This window comes from Salmo salar, unplaced genomic scaffold (assembly GCF_965601325.2).
Source record: "Salmo salar unplaced genomic scaffold, fSalSal1 ptg000712l, whole genome shotgun sequence".
NCBI lineage: Eukaryota > Metazoa > Chordata > Actinopteri > Salmoniformes > Salmonidae > Salmo > Salmo salar.
The window spans coordinates 368,448-381,367 of NW_027675472.1; the positions used below are offsets into that span (position 1 = coordinate 368,448).

A 12,920-nucleotide genomic window follows, 5' to 3' on the forward strand; every position below is an offset into this window, starting at 1 on the left:
TGTGTAGGGGTATCCCTCTCTCCTAGTATTTCTGTCCGCCATCTTAGATCCAGTTCAGTTCTGTGTAGGGGTACCCCTCTCTCCTAGTATTTCTGTCCACCTTTTTTGATCCAGTTCAGTTCTGTGTAGGGGTACCCCTCTCTCCTAGTATTTCTGTCCTCCATCTTTGATCCAGTTCAGTTCTGTGTAGGGGTACCCCTCTCTCCTAGTATTGCTGAAGAAAGTCTAACAGTCACTAGTGCAGCAGCAGCCTCCCCCGGTCCTAGTGCGGCCTGGTAAGAAGTTTAAGATGCGATGGAACGGTTGACGGGAAAAAAAAATCACAGAAACAATATATTGACTGATATTGATTTATTTAGGGGGGGGGGGCTAATGAATATTTTAGGACCAGCGATGTTCCTTATTCCTACCCTTTAACTTTTTACTCAACTGCGTTACCCACTCCAGTCAGCAGATGGCGGTATGGGAATTTCAGGCGATGCTGTTGGTGTGACGTATAATGTAGTGGACGGAACGCTTCTTACAACAGCAGCAACAGTTAGTCAGACACCACGGTAGCTTGCTAGACAAAATAGCCGAACCAATAAAGCTCTTTAGACACGTTAGTGTATATTAGCCACTGTGTTTAAAACCCACTTCTGTCGTCTAGTTAGTTATCCGATTTAATTTCATATTTACGGTGTTGTTGTTATTATTCAGCTAGCAGGCTGGTTAAGTTAGCATTAGCCTAGCTAACTAACATCCCCGACCATGCGGTCACTGAGTTACTCTCCTCCTGCTAAAGAAGAGAATATCACAGTAAAACAAGAAGTAGAGGGTGAGGCCGTTACTGTGAAAGAAGAAAAATACGCGTTCAGAGTGAAAGAGGAGGAGGATGTTACAGTAAAAGAAGAGGAGGATGCAGTTTATGGAGTGAAAGAGGAAGAGGGGGAGATGACTGTTACATCGATAGAGGAGGAAACTGGACATCTGGGCCCGGTTTCCCAAACGCAACTTAAGGCGTCCAATGGTTCTAACGGTGAACTTAGCCATAAGATGGGTTTGAGAAACCGTTCCCTGATTAACACTAGTAAGTACTGTCTTAAATACAGAGGTACAAACTCTGCAGTTGTTGAACTGATGTGTGGTGTTAAAGTGGAAATATGCAATAGCTACATCCATATTGTGACTTTTATATTAGTTATTTATAGCCATTGATTCTTGAAGAATATAACACATGTCTCATGAGCTTAGTTCAACTGTTGTTCCCCATCATAACCACAAATAAGCTTTTTTTACGCCAACGTCTAGAAATAATGTAAATCAACACTGTATAGCCTCAACATGGTTAAAACTATGATGTTGATATCATGGATTGCCAGTCCTTGCATCCATAGGTCAGTCTATGAGTTTGAAAGTAGTTACATTTCTCCAGCCCCATCATCTTATTACCAAAACAGTGTTTGAACTGCAGATTTGGTTGATTGATGTGTGGGTTTTTTAAACAGCAACAAAATGGCTGCTCAGAGACGTGGTTTGGTAAACAGCTGAGGGATGGAGAAATGTAATCACTCTCAAATTCATAGAGAAAGCTATTGTAGCAACCTTCAGGCTATCCCCTGAATTCACTACACTATGAATACAAAGACTGGCCATCCATGATGTCATAATGATAGTTTAAGCAGGTTTCTAGGCTATATAGTATATTCTAGAATTCATCCATTATGTCATAATGATAGTTTAACCAGGTTTCTAGGCTATATAGTATATTCTAGAATTCATCCATGATGTCATAATGATAGTTTAACCAGGTTTCTAGGATATATAGTATATTCTAGAATTCATCCATGATGTCATAATGATAGTTTAACCATGTTTCTAGGATATATAGTATATTCTAGAATTCATCCATGATGTCATAATGATAGTTTAACCAGGTTTCTAGGCTATATAGTATATTCTAGAATTCATCCATGATGTCATAATGATAGTTTAACCAGGTTTCTAGGCTATATAGTATATTCTAGAATTCATCCATGATGTCATAATGATAGTTTAACCAGGTTTCTAGGCTATATAGTATATTCTAGAATTCATCCATGATGTCATAATGATAGTTTAACCAGGTTTCTAGGCTATATAGTATATTATAGAATTACCAGTGTAGATTTCCTGTGCAGGTCAAATTATTACAGCTGTTGATAAGTCATTGTATAATATTCAGCCAATTTTTTTCATGTCATTACATTAAAGGCGAAACATACCTAGATTCAATAACATTCATGTATTGGTTTGAAACCTTTGTTTTAAACCCTTCTCAAATTTGGAGCCTTGACGGGTTTGTAAAAAACGGTTTGTCAAAAAACACTTATTTATTTAAATGTAACCTTTATTTAACTAGGCAAGTCAGTTAAGAACAAATTCTTATTTCCAATGATGGCCTACCCCGGACGACGCTGGGCCAATTGTGCCCCACCCTATGGGACTCCCAATCACGGCCGGTTGTGATACAGCCTGTAGTGACGCCTCTAGCACTGAGATGCAGTGTCTTAGACCGCTGTGCCACTCGGGAGCCCCAAAATCATGTTCTAGTGCTGTCCTCACCTAAAATACATCTTGGTCAACCAAGAGTCATCTGTTCTTTCTACCAATCGCTCCATGTGTTTTAATAAAATCAACTATATGTACTGAACTTGTCTGATGCTTTAAATAAGCATGCCCCTTTCAAAAAATGTAGAACTAAGAACAGATATAGCCCTTGGTTCACTCCATACCTGACTGCCCTCGACCAGCACAAAAACATCCTGTGGCGTACTGCACTAGCATTGAATACTGCCCGCGATATGCAACTTTTCAGGGAAGTCAGGAACCAATTCACACAGTCAGTTAGGAAAGCAAAGGCTAGCTTTTTCAAACAGAAATTTTTATCCTGTCGCTCTAACTCCAAAAAGTTTTGGGACACTGTAAGGTCCATGGAGAATAAGAGCACCTCCTCCCAGCTGCCCACTGCACTGAGGCTAGGAAACACTCACTACCGATAACTCCACAATAATTGAGAATTTCAATTAGCATTTCTCTACGGCTGGCCATGCTTTCCTCCTGGCTACCCCAACCCCGGCCAACAGCTCCCCACCCCCCTCAGCTACTTCCCCAAGCCTCCCCATCTTCTCCTTCACCCAAATTCAGATAGCTGATGTTCTGAAAGAGCTGCAAAACCTGGACCCGTAAAAATCAGCTGGGCTAGACAACCTGGACCCCTACAAATCAGCTGGACTAGACAACCTGGACCCCTACAAATCAGCTGGGCTAGACAATCTGGACCCTCTCTTTATAAAATTATCCGCCGCCATTGTGGCAACCCCTATTACTAGTCTGTTCAACCTCACTTTCGTATCGTCCGAGATTCCTAAAGATTGGAACACTTCCGCGGTCATCCCCCTCTTCAAAGGGGGTGACACTCTAGACCCAAACTGTTACAGACCTATATCCATCATGCCCTGCCTTTCTAAAGTCATCAACATCCAAGTTAACAAACAGATCACTGACCATTTCGAATCTCACCGTACCTTCTCCGCTGTGCAATCCGGTTTCCGAGCTGGACACGGGTGCACCTCAGCCACACTCAAGGTACTAAACGATATCATAACCGCCATCGATAAAAGACAGTACTGTACAGCCCTCTTCTTCGACCTGGCCAAGGCTTTCGACTCTGTCAATCACTGTATTCTTATCGGCAGACTCAACAGTCTTGGTTTCTCAAATGACTGACTCGCCTGGTTCACCAACTACTTCTTAGATAGAATTCAATGTGTCAAATCGGAGGGCCTGTTGTCCGGACCTCTGGCAGTCTCTGTGGGGGTACCACAGGGTTCAATTCTCGGACCGGCTCTTTTCTCTGTATATACCAACGATGTTGCTCTTGCTGCGGGTGATTCCTTGATCCACCTCTACTCAGACGACACCATTCTGTATACATCTGGCCCTTCTTTGGACACTGTGTTAACCTCTCTAGGGTAGGGGGCAGTATTTTCACGGCCGGATAAAAAAACGTACCCGATTTAAACTGGTTACTGCTCTTTTCCAGAAACGAGAATATGCATATAATTAGTAGATTTGGATAGCAAACACTCTAAAGTTTATAAAACTGTTTGAATGGTGTCTGTGAGTATAACAGAACTCATATGGCAGGCCAAAACATGAGAAGATTTCATACAGGAAGTGCCCTCTCTGACCATTTCTTGTGCTTCTGTAGCATCTCTGTCGAAAATACAGGATCTCTGCTGTAACGTGACAATTTCTAAGGCTCCCATAGGCTCTCTGAAGGTGCCAGAAAGTGGAATGAGATCTCTGCTATCTCTGGGCTAGGTACAGGAGTGCTGTTTGTGAGGGGTCAGGCTGGTGGCTCAGAGACAGGAGATGCGCGGCCCCGAGAAGTGGCCATGTTTTTCTTTCAGCCTTTGACCGAAAACAACTACGCCCGGTTGGAATATTATCGCTATTTTACGAGAAAAATAGCATAAAAATTGATTTTAAACAGCGTAATGGAATATTTTGAATTTTTTTTGTCACGACATACATCATATGAATCACATAAAGTCATATGTTTGAGAAATTGAAGTAATAGCATTTTTAAGGTTTTTCGTATTTCGCGCCACTCGATTCCACTGGCTGTTGACTAGGTGGGACGATTCGTCCCACATACCCGAGAGAGGTTAACCTGTCTAGGCGAGGTCAACAGCCAGTGGAATCGCGTGTCGTGAAATACAAATACCTCAAAAATGCTATAACTTAAATTTCTCAAACATATGATTATTTTACACCATTTTAACCTGTTAGGGCTAGGGGGCAGCATTGACACGGCTGGATAAAAAACATACCCGATTTAATCTGGTTACCACTCCTACCCAGTAACTAGAATATGCATATACTTATTACATATGGATAGAAAACACCCTACATTTTCTAAAACTGTTTGAATGGTGTCTGTGAGTATAACAGAACTCAAATGGCAGGTCAAAACCTGAGAGATTCCTTTACAGGAAGTGGCCTGTCTGACCATTTGTTGAACTTCTTTTCCATCTCTATCATTTACTAAGGATCTCTGCTCTAACGTGACACTTCCCACGTCGTCCATAGGCGCTCAGAGCCCGGGAAAAAACAGAATGTCGTCATTCCAGCCCCAGGCTGAAACACATTATCGCCTTTCTCAAGTGGCCGATCAAGAGACACTGGCTTATGCGCGTGACCCCGACCGCCCCCGCCTTTGGGATTTTTTCCTCTGTTTGCCGAAAAGGAGATTCCCTGTCGGAATATTATCGCTTTTCTACGAGAAAAATGTCGTAAAAATTGATTTTAAACAGCGGTTGACATGCTTCGAAGTACGGTAATGGAATACTTAGAATTTTATTGTCACGAATTGCGCCATGCGCGTGACACTTCTTTACTATTTCGGATAGTGTCTGGAACGCACGAACAAAACGCCGCTATTCGGATATAACGATGGATTATTTTGGACCAAACCAACATTTGTTATTGAAGTAGCAGTCCTGGGTGTGTATTCTGACGAAGACAACAAAAGGTAATGAAACTTTTATAATAGTAAATATGATTATGGTGAGTGCTAAACTTGCCGGGTGTCTAAATAGCGAGCCCGTGATGCCTGGGCTATGTACTTAGAATATAGCAAAATGTGCTTTCACCAAAAAGCTATTTTAAAATCGGACATATCGAGTGCATAGAGGAGGTCTGTATCTATAATTCTTAAAATAATTGTTATGCTTTTTGTGAACGTTTATCGTGAGTAATTTAGTAAAATGTTAGCGAATTCCCCGGAAGTTTGCGGGGGGTATGCTAGTTCTGAACGTCACATGCTAATGTAAAAAGTTGTTTTTTGATATAAATATGAACTTGATTGAACAAAACATGCATGTATTGTATAACATAATGTCCTAGGGTTGTCATCTGATGAAGATCATCAAAGGTGAGTGCTGCATTTAGCTGTCTTCTGGGTTTTGGTGACATTATATGCTGGCTTGAAAAATGGGTGTCTGATTATTTCTGGCTTGGTACTCTGCTGACATAATCTAATGTTTTGCTTTCGTTGTAAAGCCTTTTTGAAATCGGACAGTGTGGTTAGATTAACGAGAGTCTTATCTTTAAATGGCTGTAAAATAGTAATATGTTTGAGAAATTGAAGTAATAGGATTTTTAAGGTTTTGAAAATCGCGCCACAGGATAGCAGTGGCTGTTACGTAGGTGGGACGAATTCGTACCGCCTAGCCTAGAGAGGTTAAAGACAAGACTCGTTAATCTAACCACATTGTCCGATTTCAAAAAGGCTTTACAGCGAAAGCAAAACATTAGATTGTCAGGAGAGTACCCAGCCAGAAATAATCAGACACCCATTTTTCAAGCTAGCATATAATGTCACAAAAACCAAAACCACAGCTAAATGCAGCACTAACCTTTGATGATCTTCATCAGATGACACTCCTAGGACATTATGTTATACAATACATGCATGTTTTGTTCAATCAAGTTCATATTTATATCAAAAACCAGCTTTTTACATTAGCATGTGACTTTCAGAACTAGCATACCCACCGAAAACTACCGGTGAATTTACTAAATTACTCACGATAAACGTTCACAAAAAACATAACAATTATTTTAAGATTTATAGATACAGAACTCCTTTATGCAATCGCGGTGTCCGCTTTTCGGTGAAAGCACATTTTGCAATATTCTGAGTAGATAGCCCGGCCATCACAGGCTAGCTATTTTGACACCTACCAATTTTGGCACTCACCAAACTGAGATTTACTATAAGAAAAATTGGATTACCTTTGCTGTTCTTTGTCAGAATGCACTCCCAGGACTTGTACTTTACACCCAATGTTGTTTTGGTTCCAAATAATCCATAGTTATATCCAAATAGCGGCGTTTTGTTCTTGAGTTCAAGACACTATCCGAAGGGTGATGCGCTGGCGCGTATCGTGACAAAAGATTTCAAAATATTCCATTACTGCACTTCGAAGCATGTCAAACACTGTTTAAAATCAATTTTTATGCGATTTTTCTCGTAAAATAGCGATAATATTCCGACCGGGAGACATTGTTTTCGTTCAAAGACTGACAGAAGAAATGGTGTCTTCACGTGCATGCGCGCACCCGTGTCATTGTTCTCAGATCGACCACTATCCAAATGCGCTACTGTTTTTAGCCCAGGGACTACAGAGTCATCATTCAACATTCTGGCGCCTTCTGAGAGCCTATGGGAGCCTCAGAAAATGTCACGTTACAGCAGAGATCCTCTGTTTTCGATAAAGAGGCTATAGAAGGCCAAGAAATGGTCAGAGGGCACTTCCTGTATAGAATCTTCTCAGGTTTTGGCCTGCCATATGAGTTCTGTTATACTCTCAGACACCATTCAAACAGTTTTAGAAACTTTAGGTAGTTTTCTATCCAAAGCTAACAATTATATGCATATTCTAGTTTCTGGGCAGGAGTGATAACCAGATTAAATCGGGTAACATTTTTATCCGGCCGTGAAAATACTGCCCCCTATCCATAACAGATTAACAAACCTCCAAATGAGCTTCAATGCCATTCAATGCAATACCAAACTCCTTCTGTGGCCACCAACTGCTCTTAATTGCTAGTAAAATTAAATGCATGCTCTTCAACCAATCTTCTCTGCACCCGCCGCCTGACTAGCATCACTACTCTGGACGATTCTGACTTAGGTATTTGTTGTTGTCCACATATTCTAAGTGTCTGGTAAACTCTCCTTCCAGACTCATATTAAAATATTAAGCATCTCCAATCCAAAATTAAATCTAGAATTGGCTTCCTATTTCGCAAACAAAGCCTCCTTCACTCACACTGCCAAACATACCCTCGTAAAACTGACTATCTTATAAATCCTTGACTTCGGCGATGTCATTTTCAAAATAGCCTCCAACACTCTACTCAGCAAACTGGATGCAGTCTATCACAGTGCCATCCGTTTTGTCACCAATCCCCATATAGCACCCACCACTGCGAACAGTATGCTCTCGTCGACTGGCCCTCGCTACATATTCGTCGCAAAACCCACTGGCTCCAGGTCATCTACAAGTCTTTGCTAGGCCGCCTTAACTCAGCTCACTGGTCACCATAGCAACACCCACCCATAGCATGCGCTCCAGGAGGTATATCTCACTGGTCATCCCCAAAGCCAACACCTCCTTTGGCCGACTTTCCTTCCAGTCCTCTGCTGCCAATCACTGGAACAGGAAAAAAATGTATGCATTCACTACTGTAAGTCGCTCTGGATAAGAGCGTCTTCTAAATGACTAAAATGTAAAAAAATGGAAGGAATTGCAACAATCGCTGACTTTAAAGACTTATATCTCCCTCACTACCTTTAAGCATCAGCTATCTGAGCAGCTTACCGATTGCTGCAGCTGTACACAGCCCATCTGTAAATAGCCCATCCAACTGCCTACCTCATCCCCATGTTTTTATATACTTTTTTTGCTCTTTTGCACCCCAGTAACTCTACTTGCACATCATCTGCACATCTATCACTCCAGTGTTAACCTGTTTAGGATAGGGGGCAGTATTGACACGGCTGGATAAAAAACGTACCCGATTTAATCTGGTTACCACTCCTACCCAGTAACTAGAATATGCATATACTTATTACATATGGATAGAAAACACCCTAAAGTTTCTAAAACTGTTTGAATGGTGTCTGTGAATATAACAGAACTCATTTGGCAGGCAAAAACCTGACAAGGTTTCAGGCAGGAAGTGGCCTGTCTGACAAGGTGTCGTTCTTCTTGTCTCTGTTTATTGAAGAGTGAGGATCTTAGCTGTCCCGTGACACTTCCTACGGCTGCCATAGGGTCTCAGAAGGCGGCAAAAAGCTGAATCGTGGCTTTGCAGGCTCTGGCTGAAACAAAGTAGCGCGTTTGGGTAGTGGCTGGTTACAGTACTGTGAGACTCAGGCGCGTGCCCGCGTCGACCGAAAGCTTTGTTTACTTTCCTCAGTTTAGCTAAATGGACATTCCCGGTCGGAATATTATCGCTTTTTTACGAGAAAAATTGCATAAAAATGGATTTTAAACAGCGGTTGACATGCTTCGAAGTACGGTAATGGAATATTTAGATTTTTTTTGTCACGAATTGCGCCATGCGCGCGACCCTGATTTACCATTTCAGATAGTGTCTGGGACGCACGAACAAAACGCCGCTATTCGGATATAACGATGGATTATTTTGGACCAAACCAACATTTGTTATTGAAGTAGCAGTCCTGGGTGTGCATTCTGACGAAGACAACAAAATGTAATCAAACTTTTATAATAGTAAATATGATTATGGTGAGTGCTAAACTTGCCGGGTGTCTAAATAGCTAGCCCGTGATGCCTGGGCTATGTACTTAGAGTATTGCAAAATGTGCTTTCACCAAAAAGCTATTTTAAAATCGGACATATCGAGTGCATAGAGGAGGTCTGTATCTATAATTCTGAAAATAATTGTTATGCTTTTTGTGAACGTTTATCGTGAGTAATTTAGTAAAATATTAGCGAATTCCTCCGGAAGTTTGCGGGGGGTATGCTAGTTCTGAACGTCACATGCTAATGTAAAAAGCTGGTTTTTGATATAAATATGAACTTGATTGAACAAAACATGCATGTATTGTATAACATAATGTCCTAGGGTTGTCATCTGATGAAGATCATCAAAGGTTAGTACTGCATTTAGCTGTCTTCTGGGTTTTTGTGACATTATATGCTAGCTTGAAAAATGGGTGTCTGATTATTTCTGGCTTGGTACTCTGCTGACATAATCTAATGTTTTGCTTTCGTTGTAAAGCCTTTTTGAAATCGGACAGTGTGGTTAGATTAACGAGAGTCTTGTCTTTAAATAGCTGTAAAATAGTCATTTGTTTGAGAAATTGAAGTAATAGGATTTTTAAGGTTTTGAAAATCGCGCCACAGGCTTCAAGTGGCTGTTACGTAGGTGGGACGAATTCGTCCCGCCTAGCCCATAGAGGTTAATTTGCTAAATTGTAATTACTCTGCTACTATGGCCTATTTATTGCCTTACCTCCTTAATCCATTTGCACACACTGTATATAGATTTTTCTGTCGTGTTATTGACTGTACGTTTGTTTATCCCACTTGTAACTCTGTGTTGTTTGTGTCGCACTGCTATGCTTTATCTTGGCCAGGTCGCAGTTGTAAATGAGAACTTGTTCTCAACTGGCCTACCTGGTTAAATAAATAAATAAAATCTTAACTTTATTGACAACACCCAAATGGATACTGTCATTAACGCAGTTCTTCAATAATTACACATAATTCTTAATGCTTTAGCAAACATTTTATTAAACAGGACATTCAAAAATATCCTTACAATTATAATCCAAGGTAGTGTGAAATGAACTCATCATCAACCTGGAAATGGATGTTACTCCCCTGAGTTTCCCCCATTCACATTCAGAATACATTGTGAAAAACTAAAATCTTTGCTCACCATTTTTGCTCCAGGCAGATATCGTACATCCGTAACTATCGGTTTCCTCATTAGCAGGGAGGAGTTTCTGCAATCAAATTACCCTCGTGCCGCAATTTTAGCAAACACAGAAAGGGGCCTATATTGGAGACCAAAACTTGTCTGGCACACTGCTTAGAGGTTCAACAACATGAATAACTTATTTCTAGCCTACAATCATCGATGTTACTACGAATGTGAAAACAAGACAAAATATGACTATTCTTGCTCATTTTAAGGCAAATATCAAATAATTTTAACATTCATTACAGACGTCAATTGTTGTCCAACATCATGGCTACGCTGTTGGCATCACCTTTTACAGTGGATTTCCGCTGTTGTGGGCCTTTAACCATCTGTCTGACTTTGTTGTTCACACAGGGGAGATATGGGACTATCGTGGATCCTCTGGGGAGCCTCAACAACCTCATGATGCTGAAGAGGCAGAGAAGAGTCTCTCCAGATCAGAACTCCTCAAGAAACACCTGCAGAGACCCACAGGGAAGAGAACTCACTGCTGCTCTGACTGTGGGAAGAGATTCACCTCCTCATCAGGCATTAAAATTCATCAGAGAACACACACAGGAGAGAAACCCTATAGCTGTGATCAATGTGGGAAGAGTTTTGGTAAATCTAGCAATCTGACATCACACCAGAGAACACACACAGGAGAGAAACCATATAGCTGTGATCAGTGTGGGAAGAGTTTTACTGAGTCTGGGGGTCTGACTAAACACCAGAGAAGACACACAGGAGAGAAACCTTATAGCTGTGATCAATGTGGGAAGAGTTTTGGTCAATCTAGCAATCTGACAGTGCACCAGAGAACACACACAGGAGAGAAACCCTATAGCTGTGATCAATGTGGGAAGAGTTTTGGTAAATCTAGCAATCTGACATCACACCAGAGAACACACACAGGAGAGAAACCATATAGCTGTGATCAGTGTGGGAAGAGTTTTACTGAGTCTGGGGGTCTGATATTACACCAGAGAAGACACACAGGAGAGAAACCTTATAGCTGTGATCAATGTGGGAAGAGTTTTGGTCAATCTAGCAATCTGACAGTGCACCAGAGAATACACACAGGAGAGAAATCCTATAGCTGTGATCAATGTGGGAAGAGTTTTGGTAGATCTGGCCATCTGACTCAACACCAGAGAATACACACAGGAGAGAAACCTTATAGCTGTAATCATTGTGGGAAGAGTTTTGTTTCATCTAGCGGTCTGACAGTACACAAGAGAACACACACAGGAGAGAAACCTTATAGCTGTGACCAGAGATAATCTGATTAAAGATCTCTGATCAAACATCAGAAAATACATGAAGGAGTTGTTTCATGATATCAATGAATTAATGTCACAATGTAGAATGTTTTAACATTGTAGTAGGAGTATTTTAATTATGTCACAATGTAGAACCCTAAACGTTTGTCCCCTGTTCTATTGATTTCAACATGATATGGATATTAGCCTCAGGGGGAAAATCCAGGCTCTGAAATGGAAGAGTACTATTTATGAGATTTAACAAAAAGTGACTAACAAAAAAAGAGCTGTGTTACACTTACCATGTTGGTGACCCACTTGAATCACAATGCAACACTTCAAAATGTAGATAGCTGTTTTCTATAAATTGTCCTCTAACCAGGGATGTACACATTATTCCCAGATTCCGTGTGGTTTTTGAGCTGTTAGTTTTAACAGGACGTGCAACCTCATCTCCCTCCTCTCACGCAATTGATCTCAACATGATATCGATGAGTTATGAAAAATCAGTGTTGTGTTCCTTTGTTCCGTGACCCCGACATTTAAATGCATCACTCCAAAATGTAGCTGACTGTCTTCTGCAGGTTGTCCTCTAACCAGTGAGGTAAAATATATCTCCCATTTCCATGTGTTTTTTAGTTGTGTTAGTTTCAACAGCATGTACAACCTGATTTCCCCCCTAATCGATATCAGTGATTTATTGCTACTCGTTAAAACAAGTGTTTTTGGTGCTTGTACAGTTTATAAGGTGCTTGTTTAAAAAAATACAAGTAATATGATTATTGTGGCAGATGTTTGTGTAAATAGCACATTTTATGTTTAGGTTTTCAATATATCCCAAACCGTTTCTGCGTATTGGTTATTGATTTGGACACGTTAAAACTGTGTTTTGACATTGGGGCTATTTCATATTTACATTTCATGTAACATTTAGTAATGATATTTATTTATGCAACCAACTGACAATTTTTTTGGTACAATTATATTGACATTGTTGCCCTGTTTTTAGAATATCAGGGTTCATTCTCAGATGTGCCAAACCAAATGTACCAGAGCATGACATTGGGGACTGGGCCCCGATCCAACAACATGCCTATCTAGTGAACCCTGAAAAGAGAGAAGCTCTGC

At 40.8% G+C, this 12,920-nt stretch overlaps 1 protein-coding gene across 1 annotated transcript; it reads left to right on the forward strand.

The window, feature by feature from the left end:
- The first annotated feature begins 462 nt into the window (after positions 1-462).
- LOC145877202 (uncharacterized) lies at positions 463-12,575 on the forward strand. The gene is made up of 2 exons (XM_082972493.1): positions 463-487; positions 10,906-12,575. The coding sequence occupies exons 1-2, from the start codon at positions 463-465 to the stop codon at positions 11,811-11,813; spliced, it is 933 nt and encodes a 310-aa protein (XP_082828619.1). The 3' UTR covers positions 11,814-12,575.
- Positions 12,576-12,920: the final 345 nt, after the last annotated feature.